Source organism: Orycteropus afer, unplaced genomic scaffold (assembly GCF_000298275.1).
Source record: "Orycteropus afer afer isolate SDZICR_OR568_19922 unplaced genomic scaffold, OryAfe1.0 scaffold00286, whole genome shotgun sequence".
Taxonomy (NCBI): domain Eukaryota; kingdom Metazoa; phylum Chordata; class Mammalia; order Tubulidentata; family Orycteropodidae; genus Orycteropus; species Orycteropus afer.
This window is the reverse complement of record NW_006921873.1, coordinates 2,172,432-2,195,289: the sequence shown is the minus strand read 5'-3', so window position 1 is coordinate 2,195,289 and position 22,858 is coordinate 2,172,432. Positions and strand designations below refer to the sequence as shown.

General features: G+C 36.6%; 1 protein-coding gene across 1 annotated transcript in view; it reads left to right on the top strand.

Annotated features, from left to right (window-relative positions):
• TBC1D32 (TBC1 domain family member 32) overlaps nt 1–22,858 on the top strand; it is a 350,348-nt gene that overhangs the window by 80,445 nt on the left and 247,045 nt on the right. Inside the window, exons 4-11 of the mRNA XM_042782292.1 lie at nt 3,331–3,399; nt 6,043–6,168; nt 12,723–12,801; nt 12,940–13,043; nt 13,139–13,200; nt 13,777–13,921; nt 16,424–16,483; nt 20,520–20,610. Coding sequence (XP_042638226.1) covers nt 3,331–3,399; nt 6,043–6,168; nt 12,723–12,801; nt 12,940–13,043; nt 13,139–13,200; nt 13,777–13,921; nt 16,424–16,483; nt 20,520–20,610 — 736 coding nt within the window. The remainder of the gene's footprint in view (nt 1–3,330; nt 3,400–6,042; nt 6,169–12,722; nt 12,802–12,939; nt 13,044–13,138; nt 13,201–13,776; nt 13,922–16,423; nt 16,484–20,519; nt 20,611–22,858) is intronic.

Genomic DNA, 22,858 nt, shown 5'->3' with positions numbered 1-22,858 from the left:
CAGAGCCTTGTTCTTCGCCAGTTCTTTCATCAGCTTTGACTTCTTCCTTCATTACCATTGGTTCTAGATCATATGCCACTTCCTGAAATGGATGAAGATCGATCAGTTCTTTTTGGTACAGTGACTCTGTGTATTCCTGCCATCTTCTCTTGATGTTTTCCTCTATATATTAGGGGATGTCTTTTTGAGGGGCTTTTGAGCTGTGTCCTAAGGACAGGAGAGCAACTGTACAAAGTTCTTGAGGAGGAGAATTGCTAGGCAGAAACAAAGGCAAGAGAAAAGGCTTCCAGGGTAGAGTGAACATAGCATCTTCAATGGATGGAAAGAAAGGCAGCGTGACTGAAGCCTGGAGGGCAGAGGGAAGAGTGTCATGAGAGAGAGTTAGAGAAATAAGCAAAGGCCAGATCATGTAGGTAATGTTTATATTTTATTCTGAGTAAAGTGGTATGTCTTTTGTGGGATTTAAGAAAGGAGGTAAAATAATTTGATGTATAATTTTGAGAAACTCAGTTGCACTGTTGCTGTAGAATTGATGGTGACTTGGGATAGCATGAGATAAGAGTAGAATCAGGAGAGCGGCTATGATGAGTTAAAGTAGTCTAGATTAAACTACTTGGATCTTCTATCAGTGCCCATGGAAGCAGCAGTCAAAGCAAAATAATATATTGCACAGGGCAAATCTGCTGGAAAAGACCTCTTTAAAATGTCAAATAAATGTTGTCACTTTGAGGACTAAGGTGTGTGTTTTGGTTATTTCGTGCTCCTCTAACTGACATAACACAAATGAGTGGTTTGAACAAACAGGAATTTATTCTCTTTCAGTTTTGGTGGCTGGAAGGTTGAATTCAAGTGCCAGCTCTAGGGACTGGGGGAAAGCCCCTCACCTTTGGGCTTCAGCTCTGCCTCTTGCTCCCTGCCCATTGGAGCTGGAATTATCTTTTCACTCAGGCAGTTACTGGCGTTGATGCTGACAAACCCAAGTTGACAGATAAAATGGCACAGTCTCATGATTACCAAACAACATGGTAGGCCACTAGTTCAAGTCCAGAGACAGTCCCAATATTGGCAGGAAATATAGCAGGCTGCTGAATGAAGACTCAGCTACATGCAGGGTCTAAGCATGACAAAAACCTATAGAGACCCTTCTTAAAACTTCTTATATTCTGGAAGCAGACCACATCCCTAAGGCAGCTACTCAGCTTCTCCAGTAGATTCAACCATGGAGTTGATTACCAATCTCATCCTGGGGAATAAGTACATCCAGCTGCCCAGCCACTCAAAACCAGGCCCAGCCACGTTGACATACAACCTTATCTACCACAGTACACCTGACCAAACTGGTATTTTCAGTTGACTCATATGCATGCCAAAGCTGGACAATGAGTAAGGAAGAGCAAAGAAGAACTAATGCATTTGAATTATGTAGTGTTAGTGAAGAATACTGAATATACCATGGACTGCCAGAAGAATGAAGAACTCTGTCTTGGAAGAAGTATAGCCAGAATGCTTCTGAGAAGCAAGGATGATGAGGCTTTATCTCATGTACTTTGGGCAGGTTCTCAGGGGGAGCAGGCCCTGAAGAAGGACATCATGCTTAACGAAGTAGAGGGTCAGTGAAAAAGAACAAGATCCTCAGTGAATTGGATTGACACAGTGGCTGCAACAAGGGGCTCAAATGTAGCAATAATTGTGAGGTTGATGCTAAGACTGGGCAGTATTTTGTACAGTGCATTCCCATGTGTTGGAACTGACTTGATAGCACTTGAAAACAGCAATAGACTAGAGGAGATAGTGTCTGGCTAGGGTTTTAGCAAGGAAGTGGTGATGCATCATTAGTTTTAAGATACATGAACCTTGGAGGTTGGCTTTCAAGTAATGATGGATTGGATATAAGAAATGAGAGGAGAGAAGTCGTGATTGACTCCTGTTTTTGACCTAAGTAAAAATTGGGATGGATGATAGTGTAATTTACCAAGATAGAAAGGTCTGAGAGAGGAGTATTTTTGAATAAAAATCAAGAATTCTGTTTTGGACATGTTAAGTCTCAGATGCCTATTAACATGCAAATGGTACTGTTGAGAGGATAATTAGAAATGAAACTGTGGATTCTAATGCTGATATAAATTTATATCATCATGATATATTTAAAAAAAAAAACTTGATGAGATAACCTCAAGAAAGAATAAAGACAGTGAAGAGAATAGGGTCTTTAACATGTATGGGAATCTGAATCCTGGTAGCTGTGTGGCTTGGAGAGGTAATTTAACCTCTCTGGTTTTATATTTTGCAGTCATGAATTTGAGAGAGCATAAAAATCCCAAACAAATTTGTTGCCATTGAGTCAATTCTGAGTTATAGTGACCCTGTAGAGTAGAAGTATTTTATAGGGTTGTTGTTGTTGTTATGTGCCGTCGAGTCGGCCCCGACTCATAGCGACCCCTCCTTGGGTTTCCGAGGCAGTATCACTATGGAAGTAGGATTGCCCAACCTTCCTTCTGAGGAGTGGCTGGTGGGTTTGAACCGCCAGACTTCTGGTTAGCACTCAAGTGCTTTAGCCGCTATGCTACCAGAGCTCCTTTTATAGGGTTACCAAGGTTATAATTTCTACTGAAACAGACTGCCACATCTTTCTCCTGCAAAGCAGCTGGTGGATTCTAACAGCTGACCTTCCAGTGAGCAAATTAGTGCTTATTTCTGCACTACCCGGTCTCACAGAAAGACTATGAGTCTTGTTATATAATAGATACTCAATAAGCAGAAGCTAATATTGTTATTTTTTTATATTTAGATGGTTTTTAAGAAGTGTTTTTAGATATTTACATTGCTTTTGGGAGAAAAAGACTCCTTTCTTTTTCTTAAAATAACTTGTGTGCTACTTACTATGAATTATTTTCTATACGAAAATTTTCACTCCAGGATTTTTTCTTTTTTAAACCCAAGCTTAGGCATGGAGAAAGGCTAAGGGAAAATACAGGAAAGAAAAGGAACAAAAAAGTTCAAGCTATGCCTAGGGTACTGTTAGTACCTTTCCACATATGTATATTACTTGTTTTATCTTTCTATTTCATTCATCTCACATTCTATGTATTGCAGTTTCTCAGCAAATAATAATAGTTTTCATATATATGAAAGTAAACTGTTCTATTGGGACATGCAGTTCTCATTTAAATGCCTTGGCAAACAAAGTTTTTGAATTTACTGTCAAATCATGATATATATTCCTTTTCTGTTATTCAGAATGTATTTTGTGCTTGGAAATATATTTAAAAAATTACAGTATTTGTAAAATCTAATCTGAAATTAATGAATGTTCTGTCAATTATGTTACAGAGTTATAAATTTTGTCAAGGAAAATTACAATTGATTTTAGATCAGATGGATCCGGGGCAACCTAAAGAGGTAAGTTTAAAGGATAGCTGTCAAGTTCAGTCAGAGATACATGTTTGAAATACACTCAATTACAGTCAATGAGCAACCTAAAGAGGTGAGTTTAAAGGATGTCTGTCAAATTCAGTCAGAGATACATGTTTGAAATACACTCAGTTGCAGTCAATAGCAGCTGGACTCTTTTTCTGGAGACTGGGCCTTTTTGTTAGGGACAGTCCTAGAAGGATATCTCTGGCAGACTTTCTAGTCTTTAAATGAAAGGTTATACAGTGAGGGATGCATTTCTTAGAGAATCATCATGTTTTGTTATAGTTTGTAAGAATAAATTTTTATTTCTAGCTTTAACTTTGAATAAGTAAAGTGATGACCATCTCTTCCCAAAACTTCTTTCATTGATGCATTGATTTCTTTGGGAAACAAACAAACAAAGAGGACTTTCATGGATTGCTTTTTTTTTTTTTTTAAACTATTATAACATATAGGGAACTCTGGTGGCATAGTGCCTAAGGCATTTGACAGCTAACCAGAAGGCTGGTGGTTCAAACCCACCAGTCAGTCCTTGGAAGAAAGATTGGCCAATTTACTCCCATAGAGAGATTGGTTTGGTTTTGGTTATAACATGTAAGTAATTTTGACACATTTTTTCATTTATTATAAAAATTATCTTAAGCAATTTTACTGAATTGTATTTGTATATATTTTTTTAAATTTGCAAATTCCGGCTTATGAGGTCTTCTTTTTTTGAAAATCAATCTGAAATAGAATATAGGACAGGATTTTTGAAGTACCTAAGACTTGTTTATATTTTGGAGCTCTGGTGGCATAGTGCCTAAGGCATTTGACTGCTAAGTAGCAGGTTGGTGGTTCAAACCCACCAGCCACTTCATGGAAGGAAGACTGGGCAATCTACTTCTGTAAGAATTTATCGCCTCAGAAACCCAAAGGGGGTTGCTATGAATTGAAATCGACTCGACGTCTTTGAGTTTGATTTGGTTTTTCTTAAGACTTTTTTTTATATTTTGCCATTTGCTGTCAATTTTGAGATCATCATTGTTTTTCTTGAACTTTAATATGAAATTAAATGAATAAACCAAAAACCCAGTTGCTACTGAGTTGATTGCAACTTATGGCCACCTTGTACATTTCAGAGGGGAGCTGCACTCCATAGGGTTTTCAGTGGCTGTGATCTTTCACAGGGTTGATCAGGAGGCCTGAGAAAGGCCTCCTGAGGCACTCTGGGTGAACTCAGATACCCAGTCTTCTGGTTAGCAGCTAAGCACTTAACCATTTGCCCCACCCAAAGACTCAATTGAATGAAGTTATGATTTAGTCTTGAAATTTTCTAAGAAATATCACAGAAGAAGAATTTTTTTTTCTCTCAGCATTGTGCATTCTGATTTATTTTGTGGTTCTTGATAAATAATTTATAATATTTCAAAGGCTATTTGAAATGGGACTTGATTTTATATGATAACAATTTTATTGTCTTCATTTTAAGTGTAATACTTGGGACTGTATATTTGTTCAGAACACCTTTTTACTTCTGAAATTAATTAAGTTGTAATAGAATTTTATCCTAAGAACTATCAGAAATGGAGAAATTGTTTAACATTGTTAATGAATTCCTAATTTTTAAAAACGTCTCTGTATTCTTCCTCATCTCCATCAGAAATAAAGTTGTATTCAGAAGTTCTCTTATCATATGAATATATGAACATTTTTAAATACCATGTATATTTTATGTCTTTTTCACCTGAAAGTTGATACTTATTTCAATGTCCGTTTACCTTCTGTCTGATTCCTCATTCTCTTTATCACTAAGCTTCAGTTGTTTCAGCTGGGAAATGACCAGGTTTTAAAGAATAGATTGGAATCAGTGTTATTACTCACTAGTTGGAAGTGAGTTGTGGGGGGAGCCTTGTTCCACTTATAATTGTAGTGAAACTGTTCTGCACTGCTGTCCCTTGGGTAACAATGTTTTTGAATGAATTGTGATTGGGTTCTAAGAATGATTAAAAAATATACTTTGTAAGAAAACAAAGAAGTTGAACTTTGCATCTCATTGCTAAGTGATTTTTTTAATTCTACCTTGATGGTTAGAAGGTTAGTAAATATGGTAAAGCAGCAAAAACAAGTTCAAATGAATAGTTTTGTGAGAATTGTTCATGTTCTAGAATGAGAATGCTTCAGCAGAGGCACCTGGACAACTTTTTAAAATTAAGCTCCTCAGTCTGGATGACCCCCGTTGGGGGCCTGCTAGAGTGGAGAAAATGAGTGGGGCAAGGCCAGTGGAAAATGGGGCTCTGGTAATTCAGCATAAGCACCATCCTTCTTCGTCTTCTATTTGGACATCCATCCTAAAATCTCCCGATATACTTTGTGTTTTAATTTTTGTTTTCCACAAACAGCAACCCATTTTTTTTTCTTTTTCTTTCCTGTGTATAACATTTAGTTTAAAAAATGAGTTCACAAGAGTTATTTTACAAAAAGGCATCTGATTTCTCATAAAATTTTTGATACTCTTTAAAAGGGAAATGAGAACCTATAAAGAATCTCCCCAGACTTTGCCTTTAAATAGTTTTTTAAATATTGTTTTGTATAATTGATACTATTCTACTGACTGCATATTCATTAAAATGTTCTGAAACATTTTAGGTGCGATATGAAGCCTTACAAACATTATGTTCAGCGCCTCCATCTGATGTTCTGAACTGTGAAAACTGGACCACTCTTTGTGAAAAACTCACAGTCTCTCTTGCAGATCCTGATCCTGTGTTTAGTGTAAGAAAAATGGTTGTAAAAATATTAAAATAATTTGTCCCACCGTTCTAGAAGTAAATATGATAATTTTCTTTTAATAGTAGCTCAAATATTTGTGAAATTTTAGTTTTAGCTCTTGAATTGTCAGAATTTTCCTTACATGACTTAGTTTCTTATTTCATAATTAGATGTAAAGTATGGTCAATATTATGTTTCATTGACAGATAATAGTAGACTGTTACCTTGTACATTTTATCATGTAAAGGAATAGCCGAATAATTGTGTCATTATTTATCAATTAAGAAAATGTATTTTAAAAAAGTTTTAAAAGAATTTACAGTATTTCAAAATATTAAAAATAATGAATTTGTACTCATTGTAGAGAGTTTGAAAGCATTTTCCTAGTACATTTAAGTGATTATTTAAAGATTATGTAACTGCTTAAAATGGGAGGCTGGAAAACTATCAAGCTGTGAGTGTAGAACACAATTTGAGATGGATCATAAAGCAAATAAAAAAAAAATCCCTAAAATTGTGCAGTCAATGGCAATATATGATTAATTTATGTAAAAGCAGATTTGCATATGACTTCAGGAGTAATTCCTGTGTGATGAGAAGTAAGCATATAAATATAGTAATTCTAAAGATAGTGTCATAATATGAATAAAAAAATGAAAACTGTAAGCATCACAGTTCAAATATGAATTGAATATATTTTAGAGGTTCTGGTCTTTCTTTTCATAATTGATATGTCAGTGAAGAAAAGTTTGGGTTTAAATTGATCAAGTGTTTTGTACAGAATTTTTTTAAGGGATTAGCACAAGTATTCCATTTTTCTGTTTCTTCAGTCAGTGTGCATTGAATACCTACAGTGTGTGTTGTTCTAGTTAGATGCTGGTTACACAACAGTGGAAAAGACATAGAAACACTTTGTCCTCATGGTACTTACATTCTAGTAGAAGAAACAGTAAAATAGTTATGGAAAAATATAAGGTATCTTAATACATTTATCTATTTTAAATCACACTCTGCCATTAATTAAATTATAATTATATTGGTAAAAAGAAGTAATTTTTGAACTGTTGTTGTTGCTATGTGCCCTCAAGTTGGACCCAACTCATAGCAACCCCTCCTTGGGTTTCCGAGGCAATATCACTACAGAAGTAGATTGCCCAACCTTCCTTCCAAGGAGTGGCTGGTGGGTTTGAACCGCCAGCCATCTGGTTAGCATTCAAGTGCCTTAGGCACTAGGCTACCAGAGCTCCCAATTTTTGAACTATGTTATATTTATAAGGGTAAAAAACCCAAACTCTACCCTGTTGTTTTTGAGTCTATTCTGACTCATACAGACCCTGCTGGACAGAGTAGAACTGATCCCTAGGGTTTTCAAGGCTGTAAATCTTTATGGAAGCGGGCTGCCTTACTGTTCTCCCATGGAGTGGCTGGTGGGCCACTAAGGCGAAAAGGGGTTTAATTACCTAACACTTGGATGCAGTTCAACTTTACAAACACTTGAGGGTGCTGCAGACTTCTGTAAAAACTCAGTAATCCAAGACCTTCAGGGGAGAAAAAGGCACTGCAGGGTCAGCCTCAGTGGTTTTTAAATAAATAAGAAAAGCAATTGAAAATTTCCCTCTATTTTTCCCTTATTTGACGAAGACAGAATAGTGATCATACAGGTTTTCTTTAATTATTTTACAGTTTATATAAGAACTTTATCATAATCATTTCCTAATAGGGCAATATAAGTTGCTTTATTTAGCTATTGTAGATAATTATGTAGCAAAGGTCATTATCAATACTTAGTAAAATTTGAAAAAAAAATATTATAATGAGAAAATTGCAAAATGGTAATATAACCAAGCATATTGGAGTAAAAAACAAGATATGGTGTTCTTTTCATTTCTAATTTGTGCTAGATCCAAATTCATTTTGACTTTGACTCTGTTTTTTTCATTTCCTGTTCTGAGCAGCTATCACATGCAAGTGAGTGAAAACTGTAGTGGTTGAAAAGTGTGATGGTACAAAAAGGGCATGGAGGTAGTGTCCTCTGACCTTTTCTGACTTCATGAGGGGGAAAGAGAAGGATAAATAGCAATAGCCCAAAGCTGATTCCCATAAAGTAGAAATCAGACATGTTGCCACCTTCCAACCTTTTACCAATTCTGACACCAATCATCCCTCCTGCGGCACTCACTACTTCTCTACTGGGTTTGTCGGTTCATTCAGTGGCTACACAGAACTCACAGCCAATACTCATAATGATGGGGTTTATTAGGGAAGTGAAAAAAACCCCAAAAAACAAACTCACTGCCATCAAATTGGATCCGACTCATAAGGATCCCGCCTTAGGTTTCTGAGGCGGTTGTTATTGTTAGCTGCCATCGAGTTGCTTCTGACTCACAGTGACCCCATGCATAGCAGAATGAAACATCGCCCAATCCCACGCCAGTTTCATGATCCTTGCTATACTTGAGCCCATTGTTGCAGCCACCATGTCAGTTCATCTCATCGAAGGCCTTCCCCTCTTTTGTCGACCCTCCACCTTACTAAGCATGACATCCTTCTCCAGGGAATGGTCCCTTCTTACAACATGACCAAAGTAGGTGAGACAATGTCTGGCCATCCCTGCTCTCAAGGAACATCTCAGCTGCACTTCCTCCAGGACAGATCTGTTAGTTCTTTTGGCAATCCATGGTACTTTCAGCATTCTTTACCAGCACCACAACTCAAAAGCATCAACTCTTCTTTGGTCTTCCTTATTCATTGTCTAGCTCTCATATGCGTATGAGGTGATTGGAAATATCATGGCCTGTGTCAGGTGCACCTTAGTCCTCAAGGAGACATCCTTGCTCCTCAGCACTTGAAAGAGTTGCTTCACAGCCGACCTGCCCAGTGCTACACGTCGTCTAATGTCCTGACTGCTGCTTCCATTGCCATCAATTGTAGAACCAAGCAACGTGAGTTCTTTGATAACCTCAATCTTTTCTCCATTTATCATGGTGCTGCTTATTAGTCCAGTTGTGAGGATTTTTGTCTTCTTTATATTGAGATTTAATCCATACTGCAGACTGTTCCTCATTCTTCATCAGTAAGTGCCTCAAGTCATCCTCACTTTCAGCAACCAAAGTTGTATCATCAGTGTATTTCAGGTTGTTAATGATTCTTCCTCCAATCCTGATGCCACATTTCTCTTCATGTAGTCCAGCTTCTCAGATTATTTGCTCAGCATATAGATTGAATAAGTGTGGGGAAAGGATACAACCCTGACGCATTCCCTTCCTGATTTTAAACCATGCAGTGTCCCCTTGTTCCATTTGAACGACAGCCTCCCGGTCAAGGTACAGGTTCCTTATGAGTACAGTCAAGTGTTGGGGAATTCCCATTCTTCTCAATATTATCCATAATTTGTCATGATCCACACAATCAAATGCCTTTGCATAGTCAATAAAGCACAAGTGAACATCTTTCTGGATTCTTTGCTTTGAGCCAAGATCCATCTGACAGCAGCTATGAAATCTCTTGTTTCACATCCTCTTCAGAATCCAGCTTGCACCTCTGGAAGTTCTCTGTCACTATACTGCTGCAACCATTTTTGAATTATTTTCAGTAAGATCTTACTTGCGTGCGATATTAATGATATTGTTCAATAATTTCCACATTGTGTGGGATCACCTTTCTTTGAAATGGGTACAAATCTGGATCTCTTCCAGTCAGTTGGCCAGGTAGCTGTCTTCCAAATCTCTTGGTATAATCGAGTGAGTGCCTCCAGTGTGGCATCCATTTGCTGAAATATCTCAGTGGGTATTCTGTCAATTCCTGGAGCCTTGTTCTTTGCCAGTTCCTTCATTGCATCTTCAACTTCCTTCTTCAGTATCATTGGTTCTGAGGCCATATCACGACGAAAGTAGATTGCCCAATCTTCATTCTGAGGAGTGGCTGGTGGGTTTGAACCGCAGCTTTCTGATTAGCAGTCACATGCCTTAGGCACTACTCAGGTTACAATTCTAGCTTCAGGAACTTGCTCAGGATACAATTCTTTGATAAGGACAGACTCCTCTTGGCCATGCCTGAAAGCATGCATCTCTTTGGTCCTTGGCCTTTTAGGCTTCTGCCCTGCTCGGGCAAGTGTTACAGAGGGCTTTTAACTCTGCAGATTAGTACATCTAGGTGCACCCCATTCTGCCAGCAAGGCTCCTGTCCAAAGGCACTCAGCTTTCTCACTCTGTGGGCCGGCAAGCCTTCTGCTTTGTCTCTTGCTGTTTCTTGTGTTGGTCTTTTAATTCTGCTCCCTCCATCTGTCTGCTGTCTCTCTGCACAGAGATCTTGGGCCCAAGGACACACTCCACTCCTGGCTTTTCCTTCCTGATAGTTGTGAGATGTTGCTGTTGTTGTTAGGTGCCATCAAGTTATCTCAGACTCACAGTGACCCTACGTACACCAGAATGAAACACTGCCCAATCCTGTGCCAGTTCCATAATCTTTGCTATACCTGAGTCCATTGTCGTAGCCACTGTGTGTGTCAATCCATCTTGCTGAGGACCTTCCCCATTTTCACTGACCTTCCACTTTATCAAGCATGATATCATTCTCCAGGGGCTGGTCCATTCTGATAACATACAGAACATGACAAAGGCAGAAAACTGGTGGCAGAACACCTGATGTCACCAGGTGTTCTGCCTTTAGGAGAGCTCATTTTAAGCCTAGTGGAATGAAAAACTGACCAGCCTCTTCACTGGAGTTCCATATACCTTACTGAACAGTCCCACCCCCAGAAGCGTGCCATGTACCTTATTTACATTACTAGCAAGCTAGTTGATCCCTTTGCTAGGCCACAAAGCATGTCACATTTGCATAGTCCCACCTGGTCATCTGGTGGGAGTCACAAAAAACATGGCTAGAAGAGCCATACCAAGTGCACCACAGATAGATACTTAACAATTGCTGCAATTATTTAAAGAGACCTTCCAGAATATATTTAACATTCTGTGTTCAGTGGGAAGGAGCTCTGGTGCCATAGTGGTTAAGGCATTCTGCTGCTAACCAAAAGGTTGGTGGCTTGGGCGCACCAGCAGCTCTGCAGGAGAAAGATGAGGCAGTCTGCTTCCATAAAGATTATAGCTGTGGAAACCCTATGGGGCAGTTCTACTCTGTCCTAAAGGGTTGCTTTGAGTCAGAATTGACTCATTGGTAGTGGGCTTGGTTTGGGTTCAGTAGGAATCACCTGAGATTTATACACAGTATCTTTAGTCGTTTGAGGAACCATTTCTTGTCAGCATATTGTCTCAGTGTTTGATATAAGCAGGTTTTTTTACTGACTTTTTTTTTCATTGTAGTGTAGAAAATTTGGGACAATTTTCTGTTGTTTTTGTTTAATGGAAAATAGAAGTTCACTATTACAATTAATTTCATTTCAGTGTTAAAGTTGGTATAATTAAAACAATAACAATAAGAGCTACCATTCTTCAAAACCAGCTAGTGCCAGACACTCTTCTACTTTACAACTGTTATATCATTTAATCCATTTAATTTGTTCATTAATTTTAATTTGTTCATTTAGTTCATTAATTTTTGCTATACTTTATTTTAATAATGTAGCCTTTTTAAAATAAACAATTTTGTAAAATTTTTCTTGGAAATAGGTAAAATTATTAGAGAGTCCTAAATAATCTGATTACTGAAACTACTCATGTAAATAAGCCAAAAGCAAGCAGGCAAACAAATAAACCTTGAATTTGGAAAGGAGTGATTTTTTTTTTTTTAATTTAATACTAATTCTTTATAAGTAAATCCACTACCATTGAGTTTATTCCCACTCATAGTGATCCCTATAGGGTTTTCAAGGCTGCAATTCTTTATGGAAGTGGACTGCCTTATGTTTCTCTGGCGGAGAAGCTGGTGGGTTCAAACTGCTTACCTTTTTGGTTACCAGCTGAATGCCTTAACCACTGGGCATCTACTTCCATAGAGATCCTGCCTTGGAAACCCAAGGAGGGATCATTATGAGTTGGAACCGACTTGATGGCAGTGAGTTGAGAGTGCTGCTTCCTACTTAGGAACACTCAGCTCTGGTGGTGTAGTGCTTAAGGCATTTGGCTGCTAAGTCAACAGTTTGAACCTACCAGCTGCTCTGCAGAAGAAAGATGAGGTGCTCTGCTTCTGTAAAGATTTACAGCCCTGGAAACCCAGTAGGGTCACTAGGAGTTGGTATTGACTTGATGACATTGAGTTTGGTATTTTTGGTTCCTATACAAGGAGCTCTGGTGGTATAGTAGTTAAAGTATTCAACTGCTAACCAGACATTGCAGTTTGAACCCAACAGTGGCTCTGTGGGAGGAAGATGAGGCAGTCTGCTTCTGTAAAGATTTACGTCCTTGGAAATCTTATTGGAGCTGTTTTACCCTGTTCTAAAAGGTCATTATGAGTCAGAACTGACTCAGTGGGAGAGGGTTTGGTTTTTGGTTTATTCCTACTTAGGTATGTTCTGAGTTTTTCACTATTTAAAAGATATTTCTTTTATCTCTTTTCTGTTCTTGTGAAAATCTTAGATTTAATCTTTTGTTTTATTTTCATAGGACCGGATTGTAAAATTTTATGCACAGACATTTACACTTTCACCATTACATATGACTAAAGAAATTTACACAAGCTTAGGTATGTTTATTAAATCATTAATTAAAATGTTTTTTCTCTTTTATACGTACTTAAAAAAACAGGTAGGAAATATAACTTTTCAGAAAGCATTTTAAATGAATAGTATCATTTATATTATATTTTACTTCTTCTTTTCAGCTAAACATTTGGAATTATACTTTCTTTCTAGAGAAAGTCATATTCCTACTCTTTCGACTGGTATAGATATATCTAATTCTAATGTGATCCGTTTACTTAAAAAGGTATCCATTATAATATATTTTTATTTTTATTTAAATAGTTCAATATTTAAGAATTCTAATTTCCTAAGACCTATTGCTCACTGCTTTTACTACAGGTTCGTCTTCTAAATGAATATCAGAAAGAGGCTCCATCTTTCTGGATTCGTCATCCAGAGAAGTAAGTCTCCTGTATTTATGACAACAGGAAACACAGGAGTGTCTCTGCTGCACATCCATTCCAGAGAGAAAGACAGTACAGACAATCTTACTTGATTTACATGATTGGGAAGAGATAGATTAAGTTAATTTTCTTTAGCTTTCTTGTTTTGTACACAGCTATGTGAATGGCTCTATACAGGTACCATTTTACAGCATTTATTTATTACATCAAGTTAAAAAAAGGATATTGTAGCATCCCATTATTTCATTGGTCTTTATTACTTTGGACACGTTTCTTAAATGTTCTTTAATCTTTTTCGTTTGAACTCTAAAAATTTTAATACAATTGTAAAGCACCTGTGATTTTAAAAAGGAAAGTTAAATTGGGAGAGCCAACAATACAATGAAAAGAACATAAATTTTTAAAGCAGAAAAAATAAGGCACGATTCCCACATTTGCCATTACTGAAATATAAAGACTGGTTTTTAAAGATTACGTATAACTTTATCATTCCACAAATATAAACTATATCACCAGTACTGTATATATAATACATTGGTTTATTTCTAAAATCACTTCTTTCCAAACTTTAAGGTATATGGAGGAAATTGTAGAGAGTACTTTATCATTGTTAGCAGTTAAACATGATCAAAACCATCTTGTCTCACAAAAGATTTTGGATCCAATTTACTTTTTTGCATTGGTCGATGCCAAGGCTGTGTGGTTCAAAAAGTGGATGGTAAGTAAAAATACAATCTGTTTTAAGACCTTTCAATGCGTTGCTATATCGTTTTTTTTTTTTTTTTTTTTTTAAATAGCTAACATTTATTGAGTGTTTATTGTGTGTTAAGGGTTTTATTCAATTTTCCATGTGTTAACTCATTTAATTCTTAAAAAAAAAAAACCAAAAAACAAGCCTGTGTCATTACCCCACTCCTATTTTGCAATGCATCAACGGAAGAACAGAGAGACTAAGGTTGCCATTAGGTTGACCAAGGTTATTTCAAAAGTTGGTGGCAGAGTCAGAAAGGAATTTCAAATGGGAATTCATTTGCTATCCAAATCCCAGTTTTCAGTTTATATGCTTAAAATTTAATAAGTAGATATTAGAACATTTGGATTCAATGCTTATTTTTCTGTGGCTCAGGAAATATATTTGAAAATGTCTCTTCATTTGCCTTCTTCTGAAGCTGCAGTTTGGGGGAATTGTTTAATCCTTGATTGGTGGTAGTTTACTAGGGAGCTCACCATTGCCCTAGAATTAAAACTAATATTAGTCGTAGGCAGATCCTTATACTGTGGTCTCCATCATCCACTGTTGAGTAAGAGAGGTCTGAGTCCTGCTATAGTAGCAGCATAGTTTCTGTCCTCATACCTCTCTCTTTACCTGAGTATTTGGTAGTTGATGCAGTGTAGAACGGAGAGGTTGGAGCCATGACTTGACATGAAAACCAGCCATATCCTCATTTACTATTGAGCACGATTTTGTCATTGTGCAGCTGATTTTTTTTTCCTTTTGTTACCTCAACTGTAAAATAAATGCCTAATTAACCAGAACACAATTCGGTCCAGGGTTTCACCTTTACCTGGCTTATATAGCGTATGTTTGAAAAATATTTGCTGAATTAAATTGAATTAATTTAACATGAACCCTTTTTTCACTCATATCTGACACTTGAATTTTTCTTTTTAAAGATTATGTATAAATTTTTATTTTTCTTATAAATTTTTTCTTGATTATCAAATTGTGCCATTATTATAGAAATTATGTAAGATGTAAAAGAACATATAAAATTATATCTAATTCTATAAAATAGGGATACCAACCATTAAAATTTTTGTTTTATGTAGCTGTATTTTATTATATATATTTTAAAAATTGTCTATTCTGCTGTTTTATTAACAAAAGATGAAATCATACTTTACTAATTATTTATGAATAACTTTTTTCACTGACATTTTTATTGGCAATATTTGACTCTTAAGAGATGAGACAGATCACAAGAAAACTTGCCAATAGAAAATTATTTTAAAAAGCTTCCTAAATGTTTTCTAGTGTTGATGCAAATCCATCACATTCTCCTACACTTTTCTTTGAGCCTAAGGCAGGGGTTGGCACACTTTGTAAAGGGCCAGCTAATAAGTATTTTTGTCTTTGTGGGCCATACTGTTTTTATTCTATTCAACTTTGATTATAGATCAAAAGCATCCATAAGTAATATGTAAATGACTGTGTATGACAGTGTTCCAATAGTACTTTATTTGCAAAAATCTAGTGGTAGGCTGAATGTGGCCTGAGGGCCCTTTGTCTGACTCTGGTGTAAGGCATGTGCTGTGAGGATTCTTTTTCAGATATTGTCAATATTAAAAATAGTTTACATATGGGTCAACATATTTCTGTTGTTGAACTGGAAAAGGGAATAATGAGTTTTGGAAATATTTTAGGCTACAGGAGGTGTTAAAATACTTAGATTTTTTGATTGACCCTCAATTAACCAAAACACCATTTAATTAATTTAAAGACTTTTCTTCAGAATCTGATAGCTTTAGGGTTATTCAATTTATATATATATATATATATATATATATATATATATTAATTCTTAAGTAAAATGAAGACTCTACATTGAACAGTAATGATATCTGGCATAATTCAAGTAAATGATATTTATGTATATATCCATCCTGGCTTTGTACAATTCATAAAAGGTGTGTTATAATCCTATCTGTATTCAGTTCAAATGACAGAATTGCAAAATATTTTTTTTGACACTTTGAAGCATCAGATATGATTGGCAGAAAATTATTAGAATATTGTCCCTTCAGAGCCTTTCAAATGTTGGCAAATTTCTGCACATGTAGACAATCTTTTCAGCATGAGGGTTGTGATATTTTTTCCACTTCTATACTTTCTTTTGGGCACTGTCATACGCTAGTAGTCAGATAAGCTTTTTTGATGCTTGTTTTAAAATAGTTTAATGTGGAAATTGGACACAGTTGAAGGAGAGACTGTTTTGTACACATCTGTCAGTAAACAATCCACAGATGTCTTGATATGATTAACATTTTTGTGATTGGTATGGCTTTAATGTAATACACATAGAAAAACTTGTTTGGCATTGATTACAGTAATTTAAAATGTGTAATTAATGATGTGGTTATTGGAAATGAGTCAGAAAAACTAGATTTTGAATGGTATTGCTTGAATATTAAGCCAATGCCATTTTCTCCCTAACTTTAGCATGCATATTACAGTAGAACTACACTACTAAGACTTCTTGAACAGAAATATAAATCTCTGGTAAGTCTGTACTTCTTTCCCTATGTTGAGAAATAATATCACAAAAGATATATGATGTGATCAGTTGAATATATAAAACTGAGTCATAATAATGAATATTGCATAATGAAGTAATCCTCCTTTTATGTGATCTTTAAACTACTATCCTATGAGACATAAAAGGATAAAAGTAGAGTTAACAGTGAAGTCAGGATGTTGTTGTTGTTGTTGTCTGTTATGTGCCATCGAGTTGGCCACGACTCATAGTGACCCCTCCTTGGGTTTCCAAGGCAGTATCACTACCATTGTAGATTGCCCCATCTTCCTTCTGAGGAGTGGCTGGTGGGTTTGAACTGCCAGCCTTCTGGTTAGCAGTCAAGTGCCTTAGGCACTACGCTACCAGAGCTCCCAAAAGTCAGGATAGTAGTTAGGAAATATATAAGTACATAATAAATTGGGATGTTATAAATAATGGGCTAATTTGAGAGAAGCCATATTTTTGGTCATTTGATTCAGATCAAATGTTAATAGAGGAGTTAGTTCCATAAAAATACCCTTGTTTTTGAGTGAAAGTTGCATGAAAAAATTCCAACTTATAAATTTCTTTTATATTTATGAAAATTGTTTTGAATTATAACAAATATAGGCTAATACTATAAAATATATTAGCAAAACTATCTACATTTATTATTTACTGGTAGAATACTGTGTAAGGCACTGAAAAGAATTGAAAAGGTATTAGCATGTTTAAGAAATATGCTTAACATGTGAAGAAGCACGACATTTATTAATAACAGTGAAAAAGCTATACTAGTATAATTTTGAGATGAAAAACATAGTTTATGTAATCAGATGGCTCCTTAGATAGAAGCCTGAGTTTAGAAGTCAGGTGTGGGGAAAGATTTTTGGAATTGTGAATTTTTGGGTGAGTGCAGCAGTGCAGAAAATGAAAGAAGGAAAACAGTAATTGCTTTGTGTTTGAGAATTGAAAGAATTGCGTAAAAGAAGTGAGAGATATCGAATAATAGGATGGGAATTTATTTGTAGAGGTAATAGGCATTTAAAAATATATAGAGAAACTGAATTGAAAGAAAGTATTTCCACATCACATTTCTTTCCCATTCCCATGTTAAATGATTTTTTTTTTTTTTTTTTGCTGCCATATGAACATACACTGATCTTGCTTGGGTAGAGAAAGTGGCTGTGGAAAAGAACAAGATGAGTTTGTCCCATGGTTTGACTTAACAGTTTATAAGTGCCTTGCTATCACAGAAGCCCCAGTGGAAATATTTCAGATATGTTTCTTTTAGATTAACTCTTAAAATCTGTTTTTTTTTTAAAGAAGTTAACTCAGTATAATAGATTTTCAGCCATGCAAATGGAGTTAGTATAGTCTAAATCACTTCAATATTTTATTAATTTGTTCAAATATTTTCTGTTATGTACACAGTAGGTCAGACTTGCTTGAGGTTTCAACTTATATCTCATTTTCTTCAAAAAGCTGTCCATGAACCTCAGTATCAGTCTGAATTTACAGAATATTGAAAGGTGCTTTATCATCTCTATATTTTTTAAAGTTAACTTGGCCCCACTTTTGGAAAGAAATGCTGGGAAAATGAGTGCAAGATCTTTTTGTGTCTATTGTTACTTTTCAGAATTGAGGGTCAGTTTTGTACATCTTTGGTGAAAACTTTGGACCATTCCATTGATTTATCTTTCTGTTCCATAAGATTGTTGTGTAAAGACGTTAGTTATAGCAGCCTGTTAAAAATTGCTATGCTCAGTTACTTGCTAAAGCAGTTTCTCTAGCTTCTCAGCACTGCTGTCCAGTAGACCTTTCTGTGATGACTGAATACTTGTGTCATCCAATAAGGCAGCCACTAGACTCATGTGACTATTAAGTACTTGAAATGTGGCTCATGTGACTGAGGAATTGAACTTTTAATTTAATTCAGTTTTAATCAATCATGGTTAGTGGCAGTTGTGTTAGGTTGGGTTCTTTAGAGAAGCAAAACCAGTAAAGCTTATATATACATATAAAGAAAGAAATTTATCTTAGGGAAATGGCTCACACACTTACAGAATCTGGCAAGTCCCAAGTTCTTGGATCAAATGTCAAGCTGGAGGCTTTTCACAATTCACACAGCTGTAGGTGTTGAAGAGCTCAAGGTTGGCAGGCAGTAAGTATACCAGCTGATGACTCCAATGAATGACGAATCCAAGATCTCCAGGCCAAATGGTTGATTGTTTGCTCATGGACAGTTGTAGGCAGCACAACAGGATCCTGATCCACAGATGAGTGTCTCTTTTCCCAGGATGTCCATAAATATATTGGAAGCAGGGCACACCCCTAGGGAAACTCCCTTTCAACAGATTGACTGCTCAAAACATATACATCTGATCTCATCTCGGGAATAACCCACGTCACAACTGTTGAAACCACATAGAATTGTGGTCCAGCCAGCTTGACCCACAACTCTAACCATCATAAAATCAGCCAAGGAAAAGGTATATAGGAGTAGAGTCTGGAGAAAACCAGGTGCAAGCTTCTAGAAGTCATCTCTCAGAGGAGTCATACTCAGCTCGGTTCATTGCCGTCAAGTCAGATCCGACTCATAGTGACCCCTCCTTGGGTTTCCAAGGCGATATCACTACGGAAGTAGATTGCTCAATCTTCCTTCTGAGGAGTGGCTGGTGGGTTTAAACCTCCACCTTCTGGTTAGCAGTCAGATGCCTTAACCACTATGCTACCAGAGCTCCCAGGAGTCACACAGGTTGTGCTTAATTCTTCGACTAAGAAGTTGTGATAACATGTGAAATATCATCTACCAGGGAAGTTCATTAGAGACTCAGTGTTTATAGTTTTTATTTCAGGCTGATCATGTAAGCACCCTCTGCCTAGCACATAACAAAATTATAGAGCCCCAGAAGGAAAACAGGTGTTCAGCATAAAACACATTGAACAAGCAATCTAAATACAGTGACCCACTGTAATCTCTTCTGGGAATGTTGGGAAATCTCCCAGAATTGAAATTCTCAGATGCCAGCCAAGGGCTAATCCAGTAAGCAGGTCTTTCTAAGGATAGCAGTGTTCAGGTGTGCTATGTTAACTCTTTTGTACATATAACAAAGGTCATAAGAATGAATGAGACTGGGAAATTCATCAATTCCTTGACACCACACTTATGAACTAGACTCTCTCCATACAATCTTTACTTTCTCCCATGTAAAGGTAGATCCTTCCCTTCCCTTTACTTGAGTCCTCACTGCTGTTCCTGCCTCTGGGGCACTCCCCCCGCCCCTTCAGCTATTTCCTTTCTCCTCTGTAGTCAAACTCCTCTTCTACTGGGTCCCCTCAGTAACGTTTAAACATGACTATATCCAGTTGCTCGGAAGGAAGATGGGGCAATCTACTTCCGTAGTGATACCGCCTCGGAAACCCAAGGAGGGGTTGCTGTAAGTCAGATCCGACTCGATGGCAGTGAGTTTGGGAGCTCTGGTGGCATACTGCTAAGGCATTTGCTAACCAGAAGGCTAGCGGTTCAAACCCACCAGCCACTCCTCGGGAGGAAGGTTGGGCAATCTACTTCCATAGTGATACCGCCTCGGAAACCCAAGGAGCAGTCGCTGTGAGTTGAATCCAACTCAGTGGCAGTGGGTTTATATCCAGTTAAGATTTTGCTGGTTTAGTGGAAGGAAAGACTCTGAAACAAGGAAGTTGGGGAAGTTTTCTTTTACTCTAAATATGAAGTATATGCCTATTTCTGTCTGATGACGGTATTAAGCAAGATTATGTTTGTTGCTCCACAAATATTTTCATAGTGTTCTTCAGAATGATATCACAGTTAAAATAGCTTTTTTTTTTTTTTTTTAAAAACAAACAAACAAACAAATAAAAAAAAAACACTGAGCTTCAGTGGTCTGGAAAGGTACTATTCTAAATATTTTTCTTAAATAATTTTGGAAGGCATATTTATGGCCTTGTCTAATTTCTTTTGCTACTGGGACTTGTAGGCTGTAATTTTCTGGAATTAATAAGCTATTATTATTTTATCAGATAACTACAGCAGTTCAGCAGTGTGTTCAGTACTTGGAATTGTGTGAGACCATGAAAGCTGATGACATTTTGAGACATTCAAAGCACTGTGGTAAATGTTATTTTCCTTATTATATGCTTTTAAAAATGGTAAAATTTATTAATGAAAATGTCTTATTTTTAATAGTTGTTAGTAGTATGGTAAATTAGATCACCTTTGCTAGTGATACAGAATATTTTCCACACATTTCAAATATATACCATAATGATTACTGTTACAGATCTACTTTTGAAATTAATGTATAGTAATCTACTTCCATAGTGATACTGCTTCAGAAACCCAAGGAGGGGTCGCTATGAGTTGGGTCCGACTTGACGGCACATAACAACAACAACAAGAACAACAACAGTACTGTTCTTCAATTCATACTAGGGTTTATGTTCTAGTCTGGTATATAATAATATACTGTCAGTTTTTTCCTCCTCTAGGAGCTCTGCTGGCATAGTGCCTAAGGCCCTTGACTGCTAACCAGAAGGCTGGTGGTTCATACCCACCAGCTACTCCTCGGAAGGAAGGTTGGGCAATCTACTTCCATAGTGATACTGCCTCAGACACCCAAGGAGGGGTCGCTATGAGTCAGATCGACTCCATGGCAGTGGTTGCGTTTTTTTTTAATATGTCATTTACTTAATTCATTCTGCATTTCAGGGACAAGATATTTCCATAAAATATTGTTTTTATTATTGGACATCCCATCCACCACCTTGTGCTTCCTCTCTGCTTATTCTCAGTCTGAGCTAAAATGTCCTAAATGTTTCATAATCTGGCTCTAATCTAGTTATTGTCTTCCCTAGTTGAGTGAATCTTCTTTATGGTCAAAATCTCCTACATAAATGCTTATGCACCTTTGTCACTTTTGGTCCCACTGTCCCTATGCATACTCCTTTACTCTAATACATATTTTACTTATCGTGAATGAATACCAAAAAAACAAACCAAACGCACTGGCGTCGAGTCGAATCCAACTCATAGTGACTCCTAGGGTTTCCAAGGCAATATCACTATAGAAGTAGATTGCCCTTCATTTTAAGTCTTTCACGAAAACTTTCTTACCTGTTCTGAATTTCTTACTGCTCTTGTGCTTCATCACACAATGTGCTGTGTGGATTTGATTCTTTCATCATTCTCTTTTATTTTATAGTATGTTGCTTCTCTTAGCAAGTAGTTTCTTGAGAGTATGAATCTATCTTACAATTCTCCTTATCTTTTGGGGGAATTTTTTATCTAATATAAAGCAAGGAAAATGGACAAAGACCAATAATTAACAGGTTTCAAAGCTAGTGTAAGTGGAGGAAGTCCAGAAGCCTGAATTTATTCTTTAAGAGAAGGGTTGGGAAAAAGATGTATAACATTACATATGTTATCTCAGTTGCAAATGTGTAGAATTTTCTAATTTCTTGACACTAAAAGGCCATATCTTTTAATAGTCTTTAATATTAGAAAAGCAACTCTTTTCCCCCCTCTACTAGTCTACTAGCCCTTCATGGCTTTATTTTCTTCCTTATCTAATGAAGACCACAGGTTTTTCATCATTTCTTTCAGAATTCTTGTTCCTTCCTCTTTCTGATTTTCCTGCCTGCAATTGATAAACTTTAGGTTAATTCACTCACCCATCTTCTCTGGTACTTACATAATTGAGTAGAGAGAATTTGTGATACAGATCGACAGTGCAAATACTTTTCTTACCTCAGCTGCTCCCTTTGTGTTGCTTTGGAATATCCTTAGAAGTTCTCTCTTAGATGTTCTGTAACAGCTGTGGCAAGCCTTCAGTCTCATGTTCCTGGCCTTACTCCTGTCCAGTTCTCTGTTTCTCTGAGAAGAAATGGAAGTTGTTGGATATGAACTCTCCAAGCTTTCTGCTCCCACGTACACAATTACATCTTTGTATTCATGTATTAATGCCCTCTTTTTCTTGGCCAAAACAGAGAGGTTTGTCTTCTGTTCCAGATTTCTCTATATATTTTCTTTATCCTACCCTTTTCACTTTTTTGCAGAACAAGGATATTACTTGACTAGATACTACATTTCCCTTTTTATTGGTATCTTCCCCTGTATCCTCTCAACTTGGTCATGTGTCTTTAATATTAAAATATGGTGCAAATTATGTGCTTCTTATCTTCTAAGTATTCTTTAGACTCTTTGACCCTGTTTCTTTGCCTTCTGTTCACTTTCCAACACACTCAAGTGAGGCTTCTATTTCTGTCATTTTGTGACTTTGTCATCATCAGCTTCCACTCTTCCTATTCTCATTTTATAGCATTTAACTTTGTTGACACGTTTGTTATTCTTTTTTTTTTTT